At 50.0% G+C, this 20,632-nt stretch overlaps 7 protein-coding genes across 15 annotated transcripts in view; 3 read left to right on the top strand and 4 right to left on the bottom strand.

Annotated features, from left to right (window-relative positions):
* FVEG_04711 (anaphase-promoting complex subunit 1) overlaps window positions 1-2,464 on the top strand; it is a gene marked incomplete at its 3' end in the record, with an annotated part of 5,997 nt that extends 3,533 nt beyond the window's left edge. Inside the window, exons 3-4 of the mRNA XM_018892564.1 lie at window positions 325-1,816; window positions 1,881-2,464. Of these exons, the coding sequence (XP_018749280.1) occupies window positions 325-1,816; window positions 1,881-2,464 (2,076 nt within the window). The remainder of the gene's footprint in view (window positions 1-324; window positions 1,817-1,880) is intronic.
* A 54-nt stretch (window positions 2,465-2,518) lies between these two features.
* FVEG_04710 (eukaryotic translation initiation factor 3 subunit E) lies at window positions 2,519-4,614 on the bottom strand. Its single transcript, XM_018892563.1, has 2 exons — window positions 4,041-4,614; window positions 2,519-3,981 (listed from the first exon to the last, which is right to left on the bottom strand). Exons 1-2 carry the CDS (start codon window positions 4,443-4,445, stop codon window positions 3,067-3,069), a joined length of 1,320 nt encoding a protein of 439 aa, XP_018749279.1. The 5' UTR covers window positions 4,446-4,614; the 3' UTR covers window positions 2,519-3,066.
* An 87-nt stretch (window positions 4,615-4,701) lies between these two features.
* Window positions 4,702-9,718, top strand: FVEG_04709 (hypothetical protein). Its single transcript, XM_018892562.1, has 2 exons — window positions 4,702-5,373; window positions 5,423-9,718. Exons 1-2 carry the CDS (start codon window positions 4,906-4,908, stop codon window positions 5,471-5,473), a joined length of 519 nt encoding a protein of 172 aa, XP_018749278.1. The 5' UTR covers window positions 4,702-4,905; the 3' UTR covers window positions 5,474-9,718.
* Window positions 5,450-11,798, bottom strand: FVEG_04708 (hypothetical protein). Of its 6 annotated transcripts, XM_018892561.1 has the most exons (4): window positions 11,612-11,798; window positions 10,312-11,545; window positions 10,032-10,247; window positions 5,455-9,100 (listed from the first exon to the last, which is right to left on the bottom strand). In XM_018892561.1, the coding sequence occupies exon 4, from the start codon at window positions 9,080-9,082 to the stop codon at window positions 5,882-5,884; it is 3,201 nt and encodes a 1,066-aa protein (XP_018749277.1). In that variant the 5' UTR covers window positions 9,083-9,100; window positions 10,032-10,247; window positions 10,312-11,545; window positions 11,612-11,798; the 3' UTR covers window positions 5,455-5,881. The 6 variants fall into 6 exon arrangements, with proteins under 6 accessions (XP_018749272.1, XP_018749277.1, XP_018749274.1 ...); XM_018892558.1 differs by having other exon boundaries at window positions 10,032-10,260; window positions 10,312-11,798; XM_018892559.1 differs by having other exon boundaries at window positions 10,312-11,798.
* Window positions 11,799-11,938: 140 nt separating this feature from the next.
* On the bottom strand, window positions 11,939-13,364 carry FVEG_15528 (hypothetical protein; the record flags this gene model as incomplete). 3 transcript variants are annotated; one of them, XM_018904664.1, is made up of 2 exons in its annotated part: window positions 11,939-12,935; window positions 13,014-13,301. In XM_018904664.1, the coding sequence occupies 2 exons, from the start codon at window positions 13,236-13,238 to the stop codon at window positions 12,927-12,929; spliced, it is 234 nt and encodes a 77-aa protein (XP_018749271.1). In that variant the 3' UTR covers window positions 11,939-12,926. The 3 variants fall into 3 exon arrangements, with proteins under 3 accessions (XP_018749271.1, XP_018749270.1, XP_018749269.1); XM_018904663.1 differs by having other exon boundaries at window positions 13,070-13,238; XM_018904662.1 differs by having other exon boundaries at window positions 11,939-13,364.
* A 776-nt stretch (window positions 13,365-14,140) lies between these two features.
* On the bottom strand, window positions 14,141-15,708 carry FVEG_04707 (hypothetical protein). Its single transcript, XM_018892555.1, has 2 exons — window positions 15,522-15,708; window positions 14,141-15,464 (listed from the first exon to the last, which is right to left on the bottom strand). Exons 1-2 carry the CDS (start codon window positions 15,609-15,611, stop codon window positions 14,364-14,366), a joined length of 1,191 nt encoding a protein of 396 aa, XP_018749268.1. The 5' UTR covers window positions 15,612-15,708; the 3' UTR covers window positions 14,141-14,363.
* Window positions 15,709-15,923: 215 nt separating this feature from the next.
* On the top strand, window positions 15,924-19,703 carry FVEG_15527 (hypothetical protein). Of its 2 annotated transcripts, XM_018904660.1 has the most exons (8): window positions 15,924-16,217; window positions 16,291-16,458; window positions 16,514-16,846; window positions 16,901-17,027; window positions 17,122-17,163; window positions 17,215-17,299; window positions 17,349-17,394; window positions 17,449-19,703. In XM_018904660.1, the coding sequence occupies exons 1-8, from the start codon at window positions 16,127-16,129 to the stop codon at window positions 19,437-19,439; spliced, it is 2,883 nt and encodes a 960-aa protein (XP_018749266.1). In that variant the 5' UTR covers window positions 15,924-16,126; the 3' UTR covers window positions 19,440-19,703. The 2 variants fall into 2 exon arrangements, with proteins under 2 accessions (XP_018749266.1, XP_018749267.1); XM_018904661.1 differs by having other exon boundaries at window positions 15,924-16,458.
* The last annotated feature ends 929 nt before the right edge of the window (window positions 19,704-20,632 follow it).

The following is a 20,632-nucleotide window of genomic DNA, read 5'->3' as shown; positions in this document are numbered from 1 at the left end:
GAACCTCCAGCCCATCATTCGCTTCCTGTTTCAAAGAAGATCGTCGTTTTAACGAAGCTCCAGAATTTACTTTCCACCCATTAGGCAAGACTGGTTCGACTCGGATCGCCACCCAAGTTGCCCAGAGAGCGAATATCTGAGAAGCAAAAGGAGCTCGTACCAAGAATTGCAGCAAGCCACTTTTGGCAATTCCGCCAGGCCGGGCTTTGCTATACTACAGTCTTCGCTACCCTTTGATCACGCAGAAGTTTCATATTGGTGGATTTAACCTCAATTGCATTGTAAAACCCAACAAATACCACGGTGGGTGTAGACAAATCACAGTTCTCAGAAGAAAAGGTGTGCTGGGGCTTCTTTCACCAAGGCGTCGCAGCTGGGTTAGCTATTTCTCCCCAGGCCCAAGGTATCGATACATCATGGATTCTTTACAACAAACCTGGTCAAGATCTCAACAATCGACATGCTGGTTTCCTCCTTGCTCTTGGCCTGAACGGCCATTTGAAAGATGTCGCAAAATGGGTTGCGTTCAAATATTTGACTCCAAAACATACAATGACCTCCATCGGGTTACTTCTGGGTCTGGCAGCATCTTACATGGGTACAATGGATTCGTTGATTACTCGCTTACTTTCCGTTCATGCCACGAGGATGTTGCCTCGTGGAGCGGCAGAATTGAATCTGTCACCCCTAACGCAGACTTCTGGTATAATGGGCATCGGCTTACTATATGCCAACAGTCAACACCGGCGAATGAGTGAGATTATGCTCTCTGAAATTGAGCATATTGACGAAGAGGATGAAGAAGAGCCCCTGAGAAGCGAATGCTACCGATTGGCAGCTGGATTTGCTCTCGGATTCATCAACCTAGGCAAAGGCAATGATCTCAAGGGATTGCATGACATGAGACTCACAGAAAAACTCATTTCTCATGCTACAACAACTAAAAACATTGAAGTAGTTCATATTCTGGACCGAGCAGCTGCTGGCGCTGTCATGGCCCTGGCTCTCATCTACATGAAGTCAGAAGATCAGATCGTCGCCCGCAAGATCGACATACCCAACTCGGTCTTGCAATTTGACTACATTCGTCCTGATATTCTTCTCTTGCGGACCTTGACGAAGAATATAATCATGTGGTCCAAGATTGAGCCGACATTTGCTTGGATTCGCAAGAACCTACCACGTCCTTATCGTTCCCAGTTCAAGCTACAGTCAACAACAAAACTGCAGTCAACTGATATGGCATTCCACAGCATAGTGGCTGGCCTCTGCTTCTCTATTGCACTGCGCTTCTCTGGCAGCGCATCTCCTAAAGTCCGGGATCTTCTACTTTATTATTTGGATCAGTTTATGCGTATCGCACAGATACCATCCACTGCAGGCATGCATCCCAATGGTACTCCGCCGTATGATGAAGAACTAACACGAACCAATGCACGCATGTGTCAAGACATCGTTGCCATATCTGCGTCCATTGTCATGGCCGGAACAGGTGATGTTCCTGTCCTACGTCGTCTTCGTGCACTTCATGGTCGTGATGATCCTGAGACACCCTACGGTTCTCATCTTGCGGCTCATCTCGCGATCGGCGCTTTGTTCTTGGGATGCGGAACAGCAACTTTTGGCACCAGCAACCTCGCTATTGCTTCTCTATTGGTTGCATTTTACCCCATTTTCCCTACGAGTGTTATGGACAATCGATCCCATCTCCAAGCTCTTCGCCATTTCTGGGTTCTGGCTACAGAGCAGCGGTGTCTGGTCACAAAAGATGTTCTCACCGGCCAGCCAATCACTGTTCCTGTCCAAATAAGGATGCGTGAGAACACCTCTACTGAGCCGGTTCTGAATCGCACGGCTCCTTGCATCCTTCCACCAATCAGACCAGATTGCTAGTCTGTCAACCACATGTGGACCCCAGTTCTGGGATGTGGAGCTTGACTTCTCTAACCCAGAGGTTAGAGCTGCTTTCCAAGACACCCAAAGTCTGTACCTCCGCAGGCGCCCACCGCGCGAAGGAGCCTTTGCTTCAACTCTTCGGGCACTTGGTAGGGATGAAAATAGCAAAGACCCTCTGGAATGGGTCTTTGGACTTGAGGGTCTCCGTGGTATCAGTTACGCCGAGCGAGCAGTAGTGCTCGAGCGAGGTGACGACACTCAGCACTCGAGCAGTGCTATTGATGCAAGACTGGAGATGGCCAAGGGCATTGCAGAAGGCACAGATCGGGAGCGTCTGGAGGGAGCCAGGTTGCTGTTCGAATGGGCTTCTGTACGTGATCGACTACGAGACACCAACATGTTCGACAGTCAGGAGACCATCACCGAGTCACACGTACGTCGTGAAGTCGTAAGGGAAGACGACCAAGATGCTACAGTGGAAGATGGGGGTGTTTGGTGGATGCGAGACAGTGTCGTCGAGAACCTGAAGGGCATGGTATGGCTTGCTAGTCGTGAAGGCGAGCATTGACAACTGGCTGTAGTGAGGCAACACGCACGTGCAGAATAATTATGAACGCGTATACTGTGGGCAGGACATTGGAGAGGAAAACAACAGATGGGGTGATGAGCTACGAGAATAACGATAGAAAAAAATCTAGCTCGTAATAAGGAGAGCTTCATGGCTTTAAACCATTTATGAAAGTCTTCACAGAAATAATACATCCCAGCTGATGGGAGTGCTTGCTTTCATTTCAACAATCAACTTAAATTTCATTATCCCCATTGCCTCTTCCCTTTTCCGAGAACGCCATGCAATGCAAACCGCATCACCGGGGATATACAGGGCCTCTAAAACCGCCACTTCTTCCATTTGGCCCGTGTTTGTCATTTTTGCCTCGCCGCTCTATCTTTGTCTCCCCGTCTTATGCATTGCTTTATCCTGCTCATCCTCTGCAAAGACCGGCCTCCTCCTAAACAAAAGGGGCTGCGTCTTGTTTCTCCCAGTAGCGGAGGGCGCAATCCTCTGGTCAAGGTATCTTGCCCCTCGCTTTGAATTGCATCGCGCCTTTTGAGCCGTTGCATAAAAGAAAACAGTCATATAAAAAGATCATTCGAAACTAGCTATGGTCTCTACTTTGAAACAGCAGCGTTGAGGACTTGTGTCCTGAAGAAGCCACCCTTGGTCTTCTCAATAACTTGCTGGTAGACGTTGTTAGGAGGGTGGTTCATCACAACGGTGCCATCTTGACTGTCGATCTTGGCGTCCAATCGAGTTTCACGGATCAAGTTGACAATCCACTTCTCACCATCGTCGGGGTTCAGGCCGAGCTTGGCGCTAAGATCGCGGATGTTCATTCGGCTGAAGATCTTGCAATAGCTCTCACAGATCAGGTGTCGGGCAGCATCGACAAAGGCATCGGCGGAAGAAGCAAGGAAGAAGTCGCTGCGGCAGACCTCGGCGGCCATGGAGAGAGCCTCGCGGGCAGCCTCGAAGTCGTGGGCGATGTAGAGGGCGTTGACAAACTGTGTGATAGGGTCGGTGTACTCGTAAGCTTCTTGTCGGACATAACGGATAATGTCCTTGATCTGCTTTTGTTGGATGGAGCTGTTGCGAGCACGGCCACGGCCGGTGATAACGGCAGCAATCAGATATCGCAGGATCCAGGGGCAAGAGGTTTGGATGGTGTTGATGTAAGGTGCGGAAAAGAACATGTCCAAGATAGGTTCCCGAGCACCCTCCCAGTTGAAGAGAGGGAAAAGAGACCAGTGGAGCAACATCGTTCGGTGGTCGAGTTGGGCACGGGGGTTGTTGAAGAGCTTAGAATCAATGTTTTCCCTAACGTTCTTGAGTTCGTCGACAGCAGACTCCCAGTTGGTCTGGAGGATCTCGGAGGCAAGCTTGCCCCAGGTGGCAGCAGAGACCTTATCATTATCGGTGGACAGGACTCGGAATTGGTAGAGCATATCGGCAGCGGGACCGTATTGGCCGCATCGGAACTGAAACTGACCAAAGTCGTAGAGCGCGTTGACCATTTCCATGGTGACCTGGTGAAAGCCTGTTAGATATATTTGACCTTGGCAGTAGAGAGCTCTCAGCTACTTACTCCGTGCTGGTTCTTGAGGAACTCCAAGTTGGCAACCTTGTCGCTTCGGAGACCGTTAACGACCTCGTCCTGAGTCAGGAGATCGGCGATCTTGGCGGTAGCTTGCTCGTAGTTCTCCAGCTGTGAAAGCACATCCTGTCTCTTCTTGTTGTACTGCTCGGGGGCCTCTGATACACCATGAAGCTCGCAGTAGAGAGTCGCAACGTAATCGGTCATGTTTGTGTCCTCGAGGAGTTTAATCTTTCCGGAAAGAATCTCCTTTGCCTTGGCATCCTGGCCCTGCTCCTCGGCTCTCTCACTCTCGAACTGGATCAGAGGAAAGAGAAGATGTCGGCTCAGGTGCGGCGCAAGGCGGGGCATGATCGACGAGCCGTCGGCCGAGACGGCGTTGAGAACGTCCTCCATATTGGGTGATGTCTTTGAGAAGAGGGAGTCGGTAAAGATCGGTCGGACGAGGGTTCGGTCGGAGAGGGCAGAAAAGTGACTCGCCGCAAAGGTCGTGATGATGGGTTTGATGGAGGGGCACGAACACCTCAGATTTTTGGTGAATTTCGCCAATCCACTCCGTGGTGTGGGGTTTCAGCTTATCGCACCGACCGTGAATTTACCGACGATTAGAGATAAGAAGTCATGTGATCTCGAGATTTTCCATCAGCGGCAAGCTTTCTGGTATGTTTAGAGTGGACTGACAGATAGAGTGTGGCATGTTCAAGAGGTAATGAGCGAAATCAATTGAAACTGTAATTTGGACATTACGTTGCATATCTCTTTCGGGTCTCCTGATCCGCGGTACCGCCAAAGCGAAAGAACCTTGCGACGGAAAACAGCTCTATCCTCCATTCTCCCTCCAATACCTGACCACACGATGAATTTCCTTACCTCTAGAGTCCTGTCCATAGGACGCCAGGCCCTTGCCCAGAAGCCAGCAATCTTCACACAACGAGCGTGTTACTCTGCGGCCAGCACATCTTCAACGAACACCTTCAAAACACACGTATCATACAAGCCCAACCCTCTCCAACACCCCGTCAACCCCAACAGGAAGAACAAGATTCCATACAAGGATCGCCAACTCAAGCAACCATTCGTCCCTCCAGCAGCAATCAAAAACCTCGACAAACTCGGCGCAACCCTTCGCTACGTTGTTCGGCGGACGCCATCCTCCCAACTCCCTGTATACCGCAAGTGGATGTCTGGTGGCAACCGCATGATCGTTATCATTAAAAAGATTGATGGAGACCGCTCCAAGTTTATCCAGGATTTGGCTAGGGACTTGGAGATTAAACCAGTGGATATTCGATTAAATCCTACAACACAACACGTGGAGATCAAGGTATGCAATTCCAACATTGGAGCTCTCGACAGACAACTAATTGTTCTAGGGTCATGTCTACGATAAGGCAGTTGAGTGGATCCTGAAGACCGGCTTTTGAAGAGCCGGTCATGAGTGATGTATACGGATTAGCCAGGTCTTATCCTTGACTCAACATATAGGAGGAATCAAAACTGTATCATATTGACCAGTCACCATAAGGGGCGACACAAGATGTACAATACATGTAGTAATGCGAGCGCATCATAGAAGCATATTTTCGTTTGTCCCTAATGTCTGAATTTGTTCACCATTCCAACTTCCTTTATACACCTGTACATAGACAAGCAGTTTCATCATCACCTGTCTTGTCCCCAAACCATCGACTCCAGAATGCAAGTCTAAACGAGAAGCGCACGCTTCAAATGACAAGACACCAATCCCATGTTTCTCAAAACACTAACATACAAGCTTGAAGATGCGGTAATGCTATAGATTTTGATCCAAAAATACAATCCCGGTGCGACTATCACCTCCCAAGGGCAAAAAAGGTTGAAAGTTTTTGCAGTACTTCATCCTTTGACCATTCAGCAGATTGCATTGACAGCGCTTCAAGCAAAGCATGAGGTGCTGGCATAGCTTTGGCGGGTATGGATGACGTTGGATCGTTGGGATCTCTGGCCTTCTCAGCAAGTCGTCTTAATAGAGCAACTGCAACAACGACGATATACACCAGCTCAGGGTCTTTTCGGGGTGCTGTTCGGGGACCTTGAACTTGGGGTTGCTCGTATAGTTGACTGAGCTCCCGGATAAGCCTGAATAGATTCTGGGCGAAATCATTGCCAGACGATAGCCAAGATTGGGCGACTCCGCTGTCATGGCCCGGAGCAAGTGAAGCCAAGATTTCAGCAGAAAGAAGCCCTTGCATCAAGAAAGGCTTTCTAACTTCGACGAGGGATGGGAGGTTAGGTTGTCTCGTCTGTGTCTTGGCCTTATCGGGTATGGGTGCTATGGCCAAGCCGAAGGCACGAGTAAGTAACTCATAAGGAGGGCTGCTGTTCGAGTCAAGTGCGAAGACAGCTTTGTAATGACCCCGATTGGGTTCATCACGAGCTAGTAGCTTCGCAAGTGCATCGACAGCATGTGGCAGGTAGGCGTGCAAGCTTGGTTCGTATTGCGTAAAGAATAAGGTTCCATCTGTGACTGAAGGGTTGGGCGCCGGGGCAAATGCCAGAAGAAACTGCAAGAGGCAGAGAGCCTGTTCGCGTCCAGGTATCTCTACAGACCCTGCAATATTGGAGAGCAAAATTACAACATCCTTCATGAAATCGAGAGTATTGTTGTGTGATCGAAGAAGCATAGTTCGGGTACCGAGGTATCTTATGACAGCACAGACAAATTTGATAACAATCTCATCGGCAAGTACAGAATGATTATCGTTCTGTTCGCCGGGGAACGAAAGGTTTCGAAGAATAGTTGTGACGCATATTAGACGATCAACGGCCCGGTCGAGCTCATACTCTTGAGTGCCAAACACTGGCAGATCCCGGACATTAAACCTTTCAAGACGGCAGGCCCTCAAGACGTCTTCGTATGGTGATATTTGAATCTCATCGGAGACTTCGGCTGTATGCTCAGCCAGCATCTCCACTTGATCCTCGGCACATTCGATGAGAGCCTCTATTAGCTCGTCACAGTACCGAAGCTGAATAAAATGCAATTGGTTCATGGAGCACGATGCAGCTGCCAGTACATCAAGGGCTAGGCGCGTCTCGCCATGAATCCCGCTCTGCAAACTCTTAGTAAGAGCACCGATATCGATGTTCCCCAGTTCCTGAAGAGGAGGTACGTCAGGCTTCCAGCGTTCCAGTTCCGCTCCAAGTTTGCTAAACGCATTTAGATCAACACCACCAAATGTTGATAATTCGCGGGCACAAGGGCTGTACTCGTCAGTTTGAGGTGCGAGCCTAGGCATTTTTTCCACAACCGCAGGTGCTGCTGAGGCTTGACGTCCTTCATTTTGTGATATGCTTCCAGCCCTGCGGGTTGCCGGAGAGGGGGCGCCCTGGAACTCTGGCACAGCAGAAGCGTCGATGGTTTGCGATAAGGTGCGATTTTGACCTGGCATCACTGGAGGCTGCGGCTGCATCTGAGGCTGGGTTGTGGAAAATCCGTTAACTGGAGGCTGTCCTGGTTGCATTTGCTTCATGGGAGTTTGTTGCATTTGAGCTGGAGGCCCAGATTGGCCCATGGCTCCAGGGGTCATCTGTTGTCCAGGTTGCATCTGCTTTTGGGGAGTAGCTTGTCCCATGAGCGTGCCTGGAGTTTGTGGCTGTTGTGGTTGCTGTTGGGATTGTTGCTGCGATTGTTGCTGTTGCTGTTGCTGTTGCATCATCCTTTGCTTCTGTTGTTGAGCGATCCACACTTCCTCGAACTTATAAAGGTTGCGTTCATAGATCGTCTTCAACGTCTGCGGAACAATGGGATTCTGGGGTGGCAAGCCAAGCATCTGAGCAACATGGGGCCAGCCGTTAGGGGTTGTAGTTGCCTGCTTGTATCCTCCCTTATTCTGAACCGCTTGAAACAACACCATGAGATTAACTGGTCTGTCCATCACCATGGGATTAGGATCCAATTGCAGGCCTTTTGAGTTCATTAGTGTCGTAAGATTCTTCATAAATTGCTCGGGATTCACGTTAGCCATCATCCTCTGCTGAGGCCTCATGCCTCCTTGCTGCATCTGGCCATTGGGCATTCCGGGTACTGGCTTATTAGGCATCATACCGCGGCCCATATTTTGCGCCTGCATCTGTGCTTGGATTTGAGTATTGCCTTGCAGTTGTTGTTGCAATCTCATCTGATAAGCGGCCATTTTCTGCGCGTCCGCCATGCCCGGGCGTTGAGGAGTTTGTTGCCCTTGTTGCTGCTGGCCTTGTTGTTGTGGTGTGCCCTGTTGTTGTTGACCCTGCTGCATTTGAGGGGGGAACATATTGCCTTGCATCTGGCCCATGTGTTGCGGCATTTGACCCATCTGCTGCGCCATAATTTGGTTGCCGGACATCGCATTCGGATTTGGTGAAGGTCGCGCGTTCGAAGGTGATGGAGCAAAGTTTGGGTTGAAACCTTGGGCCATATTTTGCATATAGGGGTTTGGCTGAGGAGTGCCATGTTCGGACGGTATCGGTGATGTCTGAGGGTTGAATTGCTGGCCACTGGGAGAGAATGGGTGTGGTGACGCGGTCGCGACCCGTTGAGGAACACTTCCTGGTCGCATTTGGTTGCTCATTATCGGAGAGGGGCTCGCATTGGCGGAACCATTAGGTTGAAGATGAGAAAATTGTCCAGGGTTTTGCTGAACCGCGCCGGGTTGAAAGCCTCCAGCAAATGGTTGTTGCTGCGGCGTCTCAGAGCGCGACGTTGGGAGCATTCCGGGATTTTGGCTAGGAGAACCAGCGAGACTATCCTCGCGAGGACGAGGCCGCTTCGATGGGATAACGGGATTGGTCTGGTATACAGGATTCTGAAAAGATGGTGAAGCATTGCGCATGGAGCCAGGGCCATTAGCCATGGCGCCGCCCATTTGCTGATTAAACTGAGCAGGATTGAATTGGCCCGGATTAGCCATGAAAGCGGAAGGATCCATCATGCTACCGGCAGCGTTAGAGTCGTTCATGTGTGGAAAGCCGTTGCCATTGTGGTTGGGGACGGCGTCGTTCATCCAGGTGCTCATGGCGATCGACCCAACAGGCTATGCGCGACGGAGTTAGCGATCAGCAGGCACGCGAAAAGCGTCCATGGAGGAGCGCCAAGAAGACGAGGATACAATGACGGAAGGCTGAGATAGGAAGCGATGAGTGGGAGATGAGGCAGTGACACGGTGGTGATGGGACAAGTCGCGTCGCGGCGTGGGTTTGGTGGAGAGCAGTGTAGTGCGAGAGACCAGACCGAACCAGAACCAGACCAGCGAGAAGACCTTGTGTCAGCCTGCCAGTACTGGGAATGGGCTTAGGCAAAGGGGACAGGAAAGTGGGAAATAAGAAAACGCCCAGATTGGATTGGTTGGCACGGTGGTCGGTGCAGGGCGACGCGCTTCAATCAAGCGGCAGATGATAGATGGGAATGACGGGTCGGGTGAGAATGGATGGAAAGGTAGAGGGAGAAAGCGAAAGCCGCGCGACGGGAGCAAGAGAGCAAACGGACGGGCAGCGGACAACGGACTGGACAGCACTGTAGCAGGCTAGCAGCCACCTTTTCAGTAGGCAACCCAGCAAGCGACGCCGCCAGCAGTGGAGAGCAGGGTAATGGACGAGCTGAGCCAGCCAGTGAGGGAGAATTTTTTCGCCAGGCGGGTCTCCGTCAGCAGTAGGGAGTTAGGTTAGCAGCGCCAGGACCATGGGAGGCCGGGGAGATGGTGCTTGGGAGGGCAAGGACGCGCAGCACTGAGACCAAACCAAGCGCAGGCGACCTCGACAAGCCAATAAAAGTCTGGCGCTCGAAGAGTGACCAACGGGGAAAGGGAAGACAAGAGAAATAGTGGATCCGAATGGGTAGGCAAAAGTGAAAGCGAAGCGAGGAAGCGACAGCGTACGGAGTACAACTCTATCTATCCCATTTCATCGTCCACTTGGAGCGGAGATTCTACCAATGCGCTGAGAAATCAAGAAAAAGGATAGCCTCACCTAAGCCAAATAGTGAGAGCGTGTTTGCAGTGCGTTCGCGATAAACTGCAAAGGATGCTCGTGGAGTCGGGTCAGGTCTGAACGGATTGGCCTGGGTTTCAGCGAACGACGAAGACATCTCTGAGAGTCGGGGGGAGGCTGAGTCTGTTTTGCAGTGCGTGGTGCTTGACTGTTCCTGGTATAGCGTGATTTCGAGATCAAGCCAGTTGTGCGCACCTAGACGAATCAGCTATTTGCGTTAGTGAGGAACTAAGGTTAGCTCAGTATCAGATAAGACTACCATAGCAAGTAACAGCAATTTCTAACAGCGGGCCCGAATCTGTTATCATGTTGCTATCCCATTCTTCCATGAACCTGGGAAGCGGCATTCCTGGCGATGTTGCATGTGACAACAAGCGCCTGGCAAACGAACAAAAGGCCTTCGATCAAAATGCCCCATGATTCCATGGGGCCTGCTTCTGCCAGTCATCAATGAAGCTCAAGTCCATGACTGCATGGCGAGCATTGACAATTGACTGCTGGCGATATTGAAGCTGGCCGGGAAACGCCATGACGAGAGTTCGCCATTATCTTGTCTCCAGTCCGGCTGTTTTGTTGCAACTGAGTTACTTCTCCAGTTGATGCTCTCAATTGCTACAGATCTTCAGGCCGATACTGAGAGGATGGCGAAAGGCTTCCAGGCTCGTAGTGTAAGCACCGGAGAAAAACACTGAACCATTGTCGCAACTGTAGACATTCTGACGCCCAATCTTGAAGAGTATGTCGGTGCTGTCAAAGTACCTAGTACGCCTCGTGTGCAAATCGTCCAGCACTATGCTCCTGTATTTATCCACGTATCTCAGTGGACGTAATCCGCGCGCGCACGTAGCATATGTGTCGCACAGTTTCGGGCCAAATACCCAATGTAACGATTCGTTCGAGACCAACATTGCCTCAGCACACTTGTGCGAGCACTATCTCATTGAGAACGTGGCCAAACACGATCGATAGTGGTAGCTGACTGGCCTTTTGGCTCCTGTGTTCATAGCAATGGCCGGAACAGCTGGAATAGCTTTCCATTGGGGTGACCCTCCACGGCCATACCGCAAAGGCAGACCCCTACAGAGAAACAGGCCATTCGCCACCAGGAACAGGACAAGCCCCTCGGAGCAGTGACTGGGCAGGTGCTCCCAAATTAGCAGCCAGTATGCTCAATAACCATTCTTTCGGGTCAGAGAAACATAAACTTGTCTTTGCTTGTTTCTCCTTGAGAGAGGCGCAGACACAAGAGTTATCGGCTTTAAGTCCGGGGTTGGTCTGCGGTGGCGCCTGATGCGGGCTGTCCACCCACCACTGGCGCTTCCCGAGTGGATGCCAGTGGATGGATCCTTGTCAGGCAGGCCGTCATGGCCAGAACAGCCAGCGCCGTCTCAAGTTCGTTCTGGGTTGTCTTTGAGGTGCCAGTGAAGGCTGTCACGATTTTTCGTGAAATCCATTCGTTTTTCGTTTGTTCGGTCAAATCATGCTTGTTTTCGCTTGATTTATGAGCGTGTCGTGTCGAAAAATCAATTTGCAATGGAGTGAATTGCCATCCCACTTACAGCCCAGCGCAGCGGCTTTGGGGGTGCCCTGAAAACCACCCGACAATTTGGAGATGGCTCCGCGTCTGTATAAGTGAGCAGACCAAAAGACAGGCGTGCGTACGACAGCAACACAGGTCGAAAAGAGAGGTTTCAAAAGCGAAGGAGTCAAGAAGAAAAGGTACAAAAGGTTTGAGAGGGGGAAATGGGCGGGAAATGGGTAGCAAGAAGGAACGGGGGAAGGGGGGTAGTTATGTGAAATACCTTACCTTGCCTTGCCTTTCTCCGTACCGCCAACGACCAGCCTGTGCTGTGCCTGGGCTTGCGACCTCACTTGAGCTCTCACTTCGGGGGCTTTGATTAACGAAATTTTCTCCGCTCGATTATGCTCCAATTTTGTTCCTCCCATCCAAAGTCACTGTCAATCTGTATCTTATTCACTTGGCTTCAAACTCTTATTCCCACGCTTATCTGGTCAAGCTGTGGTTCCTGAGTGGCGCATGTCTGCCGTTCATCTTCAAGATGGGACCAAGTATTGATTAAGTCTGACCAGCGAAACCACGAAAAGTTCACCAATGATCTTTTTCATTTAGAAAAAGATGTATCGATATGGGCCATGTGTTAGGCTCTGGAGGAATACATGTTGTTTCGTTTCCTTTCGTCGTTTCTCTAGGTCTCCTCTCCTATTGTTTTCCAACCTCTGATCCTCTCATTTCTCACTCACGATCCGACCACCCACTCACACCTAGGGTCGCTTGCGTCGCTTGCGCACTGTACTGTACGATTCCAGATCACCCACGCGCTGTTTTGAGGTGGGCGACTGACTTGGCAAGGCCTGCTTGTGTCACGGCCCTAATAACAGTAAACAGTCTCGATCAACGATTGTTACTCTAGCGGAATCTTTCAATTATGCTTTTGTGGGCGGTTCTTAGGTTCGTTGAATTCTGCTGGCGATGACTGAACACGTCCAGATATAGGCTCATGGATCCTCCGCCTCAGACTGTCAGAAAGATTGGAGGATGAACTAGCTTTGCCTCGCCAAGTATGAATTGCAAAGAAGCGGTCTCGCTATCATAGAAAAAGGCTTGATCTTCCCCTCTTTTCCCTCCTGAAATCGGTTTCTCAAGTCCCCTCATTTCCTAACCGTGAACTGCGCCTTATCCAGTTGCCCTGCATGCCATGTGCTTCTCGGTCGCTCTTCTTCCCCTGTTGTGAACTCCCCACATTGATGGAAACTGGGTCGGTGGCGAATAGTTTGTCGTGCTGCAGCTTAGAAGTCAGTTCTGCCTCAGATTGCTCACATTGTCTCTCGTGAGAAGTGTCATTTGTTGGCTGGCTAGGCTGGCTAGGGCTGGTCAGCACAATTGTTCGTGGGTGGAAGTGAACGTGATGGTAAGCGATCCATGGACAGGGATGGACCAACCACCTGTGATGGTTGCAGATCTGTCGCACTCCAAAAGGCAAAAGACCTTCTCCTACCCAACATGATCGACATGTAATTGCCGTTCATTAGCCTTTGAGCCATTGACGCCCTAGACGCCCTGAGGCTTTGGGAGAAAACGCCTCGTATCAATGATAGAAGACAGGCCCAATCCCAGCAGGTCCTAAGGATTGAACGTAAAACTCGCCAGAAAAGATAAACAATCATTACTCTAGGTCACCTCCGAACAAGCATCACATCAGCCCTGGAGCCTGGGACTGTGTCACAGCTGGACGGTCAGGAGGTACTACTACGTAGTAGGCAGTCCTCAGGGGGCAGGAAAACACCGGGCCTTGATATAGGATGTCAAAATAAACTCAGCAAAGAGTTACCTAAGCTTAGGCTAGATTTACCTAATATTTTTATCACTTAGGGTTGAAGTCCTAAATTTTGTTTCCTCCCCTAGGTAGGCAGCGTTCAGAAGCCTGCATATAAAACGGCACAGATGCCGTTCTGGCTTCCCCATGCATATACAAGTTACACAACGCATGATGCCATCAATAGACGGCTCCAGTCGCTTGCGGGACCAACAATCGCGTGGCATGAAGCCCTATTGGTGGATGCGATGCTTCCCGCATATCAACTTTGACTCTGGGAATATATTGACTGAGTGCACTATTCTAGTTACTACCGAAGTGATTTCGATAGAAGCTGCTCAGTTTCATTCAGCTTTCCACATCTTTTGACTTGCTCATTTCAGCTCTTCGTTTCTCTCCAGGCCTACAGGTAGCCCCACAACGGCTTCCTCCTTGACGGGATGATCCCAAAACGCTGGGTCACCCTAATATCGGGCCGCGGCCTTGCAACCATCACAAAGCGATCCCCAGTTTCTCCTGGCCTCTAGATATCAGAAACTTCGGGCCTTAGCACCAGGTAGGTAGGTAGGGTTAAAAAATTATGGGGTTGAACAGCCTATTGATTCCATCAATGATTATTTTACATATCTAGTAATACCATCTCCATAATACTCATTTAGGACTTTAAGTTCTTAAAGTTCAGCTCTCACTTGGTCCCTTGGCTTCCCCAAACAGGGGATCTCAAAAGTCGATTATACTTCTACAGTTTATAACCCAAGACTGTGTTTATTTAAAGAAAATTCTTCTTCCAGTGATCGGAGGCCCCGTCACGATATCTGTCTCTTGGCTGTTGTGTCTTTCCTCCTTTCTCCGACTAGCCGTATGGTATCCACAGTTGTTAAGATTTGCGCCCAATGCAAAGGGAACAAGGTGCAAGTATTATTTTGATTTCCAGCATAACCACATAAAAATGTTGATTGGCTCTATTCATAACCATCTAAATGGACTCCATCTTCTGTTTGGTATGTTCCAAAACTGCCCGAATACCCTCATCCAAAACATCCAGCCCAAGATACCCGTCTATCCATGCCACGGTCTTCTTCTGTAATTCCGTGCGATCTGTTGTGGTTTCCAGATAGCGGCCCAAGCGTGACAGTACCTCTCTGAGGTTCTTGGGAAACTCTGCTGTCTGTGGGTTTACGCCCATAATAGGCTGGCGAATGCGGACGTTGCATGTGGCTGGGTGGTTGGGATACTCCCGATCAAGGACATCCAGAACATGCTGTGATATCCTAGGCTGAGCCGGGACATGTGTGAAAGACACGAAGAGGTCAAAGAATACCTCCGCAGTGTTGGCGCTGAAGAAAGCCTGCTTCTTGGAGATGTCGAAGATAGCCATAGGGATAGCGCCATCCATGGCAGGGTTTGATTTCAAATGCTGAGCGGTCTGCTTGTCAATAACCTTGGCTTGGGCATTTGATGGCTCAGGAAGATCGTCGTCATCCTCTTCACCATCATCACTATCCAAAAGTCGCAGCTCGTCGCCGTCCTCCTCACGATCGGGTCGGAGAACATCCTGGCCGGGCTTCGCGACCGCCTTGCGCTTATCGACCTTTTCGAGCCATTCCATCTCCGTTCGCGCATATTCAACCCAGAGTTTTTCATTCGTCGTGCAGAAGCGGCAACCTCGCATGAAGAACCCACGCGCGGCTGCCATGTCGCCATTCTTCGCTGACCTTCGACCTGCCATTGCCCACAGCTCAGGGTCCGTAGGCATCATGCGTAGAGCATTGGTCATGGTTTTGCGCCAGCGCTTGGATGCTTTGACGCTGGACGTATATGAAAGATATTCTCTCCACAGAGCACTGCTTCCTGGATGTCGGTTGACACCTCGCTCGTAAATCGCAAGAGTACGGCCCTGGCCAGCATGGGCGGACTGAAGGTGTCGGATTTTGAGACGCTTGCAGCGTTTGCTGCGCAGGGACTCAAGCGACTGCTCCCATTGAGCGTACGAAGACCAATCCGACGGCTTGTTCCCAGGTGAGAGGACTCTGTGCTCGTAATCGTTGCGCTTCTGGACGATTGTGCGAATCTCATCCTGCGAGGATGATGGGTTAGTTGACAATGTTCTCTCGTAAAGTTAGAACGCAATTACCTTGGAAAATATTTCTTTCTCCTCCCATTCTCGCAGTTGCGGTACAGCACGTTCAAGATAGAATCTCGCCTTATCAGCGACGCCAGCCATTTTGTGTTTGTGCGACCAAGAGGTAATCAGTACGGTTTACAAGGTAAGTACTAGGTAGACAGCAAATTTAGGAAGTTTTTTTGCCGACAAGGCTGACAGATCAATAACTTTTTTAGCGGGCCACTTTTCAGCCTCGTGGGTGGTGGTCGCGACGGCGGGAACCAAAATGGAAATCGCCGTCTACCTACGGAGTAACGTTAGGCTGTTTATTTCTCGCTTAGAGTACCTGGCCTTTGATTCGCTTCGGGAGCGCGCGGGCCAGTGTCAAAAAATAATATCGATTTCCGAGTGTCCCCTGCCCCGGTCGGTCTCCACTTAGCAATTACACTTTCCAAGTATTACGTCGCGGTGGAGGTAACGCCAAAGCTCCGAGGTCTGTTTGTCTTGTCCGAGAGTGAATCTCACCACTTGCATGATCGTTTTCTCTCGTCGCTCGTTCTGAGATTTTGACTCTTGGTTCCCGGATCGCCCGGATGGGATTTTAGAGTGTTTGTTCAGTCCTTTTCTCCTTCGAAATGGCTTCAAAATACAAGGACAAAGATATTGGCGTTGTCCTAAGCTTCAATGGAAGTTTGGTTAGCTGGGCGCATACTGCTGTCGCGTATAGTATGGTTTTGCATTCTCCTCCGTTATAAATACGCAACTTAGATGACTGGGACGCTGATTCGTGGTGTTCTAGCTGCTTTCTTTAGTGCATTGGTTATCGGTGTTTACTTACACTACCACAAGATCGTACAGAATGAGTTCTACGGTTATCCGCAAGAATGGTTCCCCTCAGTCTCTGCGACTATTGGCGATCGGTACCCCGAGCGGTCGTTCTTCATGATCTTCATTGCCATTACATCCGGTACAGCATAGTCGATCGAATTGTACCATATCCCCTATGTACTGATAGCTCCCAGGCCCTCGGTTTGCCCTCGTCGGTTTATGGTACCTCCTCACGCGAAAGCCCGGCCAGAAGCTGCCTACGTTCGTTGCTGTCATGGGCCTACTTCGAACTCTGACCTGTGGCGGCTGGACATACATTACATCTACGGACGACCACGATTGGCATGATATTCTCATGATTTCTTACATTGTTGCGACACTTCCGTGGACGACTGGCTGTATCGCACTCAGCCCCGCCAATCCCCAGGCCATCAAATATCGCAAATACTTGGCATCTGCCTTTTTCGGCACTCTTGTGCCACTGATCTATTTCTTCATTCAGCACAAGGTGCATCGTGTCGCTGGAGGTAAGACAACGGGATCACGCCATTGAAATGTGGCCCACTAACACTATAAACCAGCTTACACGACTTACGCCTTCTTCGAGTGGTCATTGATCATCTTTGATGTGGCCTTTGACGCCGTGACGGCTCTCGATTTCAGTACCTTCGCCATTGAGGTTAGAGATATCAAGGGTGCGAGCAAGGGGTACGTTCAATGGCTTCCCAGATAGTCTTTGGCTTCCAGAACAGCCGTTTGCGAAATATACATGTTTGCAGGCCATTGTCTAAGTCTTTTGCAGTGAGAACCTGTCCTCTATCCCATCCGCCGTCCTGGAAAAGGAGTAAGTACAGACTTAGCGTGAGGAGAAGATTGTCATTAACCAAGTCCTTAGAAAGGAAAAAGCAACCGGCGGTGTTTTTGCTGTTCGCTTCAGCTGGCCCGAAGCATTTGACATTGCCGCTGAAGTCTATCATGGAGTAAGCTCTCTGTTTTGGGACAGAACGATGATTTGCTAACCCATCTCAGTATGTTTTCTGGACTATTCTAACTAGTCTGGGACTTGTAGTGTGGTGTAAGTCAATCTAGATCGTTGATTGAAACCTGTGTGACTCTAACTCAATATCAGACTTCCCGCTTTGGTACATGGGCATTTCAGGATACGAAGTTCTGGTCATGACAACGATTTCACCGTTCATTCTGGCCAGTCGTTCAGCTCGGTCTCTTGTCGTGAATAACTTGCGCGCAGTACACCTTCTGTCTCTCGCAGGCATCGCAGCCTATCTGGTTGAGGAACCCAGTTACCGCCTGTTTACGGTTGGACTTGGCGTTTTTATGTCCTGCTTAGGGTGGGCCGGTACCCTTTTCGCGGAGTCAGTTCACGAGGGCCGCCTTGAATCAAAGATCCTGGGTTGGATGATTGGTCTTATTCTTTCCTCTACTGCCAAGTTTGCGTGGTGGACGAATAACCCTATTTGGCCTATTATGCATGCTGCGAATGGCGGTTGGAACAACACTGGTCTTGTGCTGGGTGTTCTAGCCGCCCTCCGCTTCACCAGACGCGCACCCCTCGCTGCCGGTTTGGCCCCACGGCCCGCCAAGAGTAGCTCGAGTTTCCTTTCATCACTCGGTCTTGCTGGGTTATTCTTTGGTCTCCATTCTTTACTCTCTGATACCAGCACCATGATCCTCTGGGGATGGGAGGGTTATCCCATTCGTGGCCCATACTTCTCCACACATGGCTGGCTCACTGTTCTTGCCATGTCACTTGGTCTGTTCGGCGGAGTCTGGCAGCCTAGGCTTGCAAGCAGCTGGGGAGTCTATATCATCGGTACCGTCGGTGCGATGTTTTTGACTTTCTTCAGTCATTGGTCCGGTTACTACGGTGCTCTGACGCTTGCCACCTACTTGATGGCATATTCTGTGCCCATTTTGACCCATGCAGCCAAGACAAATCCTACGACAACTTTTGGCAATGGTTTCCTCATATACAACTTCTTGGTACTCTTCCACGTTTGGGTTGTGGCATATGCCTTTGTTCCGGGTGGCCAACTCGTTCGTGAGCATACTGACTGGATCATGTACACGATGATGGCCTACATTGGTGCTGGCGTGTATGGCATCAATGCCTCAGGTCATCAACCGCAACCTTCGAAACGGTCTGTGCCGATCCAGCAGAGGAAGTATTTTGGCGTTGCGACCATCCTTATCAATGTTTTCTTCTTGGTCTCGGCCTTCCAGCGGTTCCCTAGCAACAACTATCAGCCTTATCACGCTGATGACCGCATCCTCACTGCAGGTATTTGGACGATCCACTTTTCGTTTGACAACGATATGTGGGCATCAGAGTACCGTATGCGAGACCTCATTAAGGAATTGGAAATTGATGTCATCGGTCTTCTTGAGTCCGACAACCAGCGTATCATCATGGGTAACCGTGATGCTACGCAGTTCCTTGCTGAGGATCTCGGCATGTATGTTGACTACGGTCCTGGCCCCAATAAGCACACATGGGGTGCCGCTCTTCTGTCAAAGTTTCCTATCCTCAACTCGACGCATCACCTTCTACCTAGTCCTGTGGGTGAACTGGCTCCTGCTATCCATGCGACACTGGATATCTATGGCCAGCTCGTCGATGTATTTGTCTTCCACTCCGGGCAAGAAGAGGATCCTGAAGACCGACGTCTGCAGTCACTTTATCTCGCTGACCTAATGGGCTCGACCCCTCGGCCAGCCTTCTTGCTTAGCTATTTGGTGACAAAACCAAAGGAGGGTAACTACAACACTTATGTGAGCGAGAAGTCGGGTATGAAAGATGTAGACCCGTCAGATTGGGACCGATGGTGCGAATACATCCTTTTCAAGAGACTCAAGCGTGTGGGATACGCGCGCGTGAGTCGCAGCTCGATTACCGATACGGAACTACAGGTTGCCAAGTTCAAGATCCCCGAGTCCAAAGAGGAGATCGAGAAACTGGATGCCCAGCCAGATAAGGAGCGTAATCGCCGAGTAAAGGAGGAGGAGGTCCCTGAGGGTTGGAGATTCCCCGCAATGTTCCGGGGTGACGGCGTGCGAGAGCACAGATACCATGTGTTCAACGAGCCGAGGTATTTTAACTAGAGAGGCTGTATATTACGCTGGGTAAGGGTTTGGGCAGTACGACAAGGGTTCATCTCGATGCGTATATGCTATTCATGTTAATGGGAGGAGTTAATGGGAAAGGGAAGATGTGGATCATGAATAATGTACGGCGGTGATGTTCATGTGCTTAATTACAGTGTACGCAATATATACTACTGTTGTATACATGTTGGTTGTATGATAGTGATCCAAAGACGCAGCAAAATATTCATTGTTGGAAATTCTTATCTCTTGAGGCTGGTGCTCTAGGGTATTCCCCATTCGTTCACGGTCGATGATTTATGCGGTGGTGTCCATCAATGCATTTGTAGGCAATTTTGTACAATGTGCCTGAGGAGGAGTGTATGTATTGCTTATACTGTCAGCACGTGGCATTTTAGTTTGCCATTGTGTCGATAATATTTGTTATCTTTCTACACAAACTCCACGATTGGTCTCATGGCTTGTGTACCAGCAAGATAACAGAGTTACAATGAACCTCAAACGTCTTGACGCAGACTTACTACGAAATCGGTCAGCCGCTGACCAACAAGGTCCGAAGAGAGAATTACCATATCGTATTCATTTCTGGATGTATTCCTGCAAAAGAACCTTTGTCAAGCTTGCATTGTGTATGTACACAGACGAAAACTGCAGATTTCCGTGCCCACACCGTAAAGAAATATCTCCGTCCCCACTCGGGCCGCCGAAACTCCACAACGCCGCGGTCATCGTCGGGCCATGTGAGGTTTACAAGCCTCTGTCGCCCGCTGCTGCGTCAGTTATGACCAAGAAAAATAAAGTATTATTGTGATTCCGCAGGACGGACCAGAACCGCTTGTGTGGTGAGCGCCGAATTGGAGCAATGGCCGAGGGGGTCAACAATCCTTCGTATTATACACATTATTCATGACGGCATAAAGACCTTGGCTTGACGTGGACAATTGATTGGCGGCTGACTGTACTTTTTTGAAATGGCAGGTGACCTTTGGATATCAAGAGGCTGGACTAGGAACAACGTCTGAGCATTGTTGTGAGCCGCATCACTCTGATAGTTGTTTTACGAGTGGGAGTTAGAGGGATTTATATAGTTGATCCGAGCGTTGAACGGATAACTACCACTGTAAGAAAGCTCCCAATACAAAAGAGTAAACTTCCGAGTTCTATGCTCCTCGTAACTAGGAACCATGGAG

Source organism: Fusarium verticillioides, chromosome 4 (genome assembly GCF_000149555.1).
Source record: "Fusarium verticillioides 7600 chromosome 4, whole genome shotgun sequence".
In the NCBI taxonomy this organism is placed as follows: Eukaryota; Fungi; Ascomycota; class Sordariomycetes; order Hypocreales; family Nectriaceae; genus Fusarium; species Fusarium verticillioides.
This window is presented reverse-complemented; position numbering and strand designations above follow the sequence as displayed.

What these genes read in the sequence shown, in the direction of transcription:
- FVEG_15527 (XM_018904660.1), top strand. Translation starts at nt 16,127, where the DNA reads ATGGCTTCAAAATACAAGGACAAAGATATTGGCGTTGTCCTAAGCTTC. An exon ending in TCCGCCGTCCTGGAAAAGGA is followed by an intron (nt 17,164 to 17,214) that starts GTAAGTACAGAC and finishes CCAAGTCCTTAG; the next exon opens with AAAGGAAAAAGCAACCGGCG. An exon ending in CCGCTGAAGTCTATCATGGA is followed by an intron (nt 17,300 to 17,348) that starts GTAAGCTCTCTG and finishes AACCCATCTCAG; the next exon opens with TATGTTTTCTGGACTATTCT.
- FVEG_04710 (XM_018892563.1), bottom strand. Translation starts at nt 4,445, where the DNA reads ATGGAGGACGTTCTCAACGCCGTCTCGGCCGACGGCTCGTCGATCATG. An exon ending in TCCTCAAGAACCAGCACGGA is followed by an intron (nt 3,982 to 4,040) that starts GTAAGTAGCTGA and finishes GGCTTTCACCAG; the next exon opens with GTCACCATGGAAATGGTCAA.
- FVEG_04709 (XM_018892562.1), top strand. Translation starts at nt 4,906, where the DNA reads ATGAATTTCCTTACCTCTAGAGTCCTGTCCATAGGACGCCAGGCCCTT. An exon ending in CACAACACGTGGAGATCAAG is followed by an intron (nt 5,374 to 5,422) that starts GTATGCAATTCC and finishes TAATTGTTCTAG; the next exon opens with GGTCATGTCTACGATAAGGC.
- FVEG_04708 (XM_018892556.1), bottom strand. Translation starts at nt 9,082, where the DNA reads ATGAGCACCTGGATGAACGACGCCGTCCCCAACCACAATGGCAACGGC.
- FVEG_04707 (XM_018892555.1), bottom strand. Translation starts at nt 15,611, where the DNA reads ATGGCTGGCGTCGCTGATAAGGCGAGATTCTATCTTGAACGTGCTGTA. An exon ending in AGAAAGAAATATTTTCCAAG is followed by an intron (nt 15,465 to 15,521) that starts GTAATTGCGTTC and finishes TCATCCTCGCAG; the next exon opens with GATGAGATTCGCACAATCGT.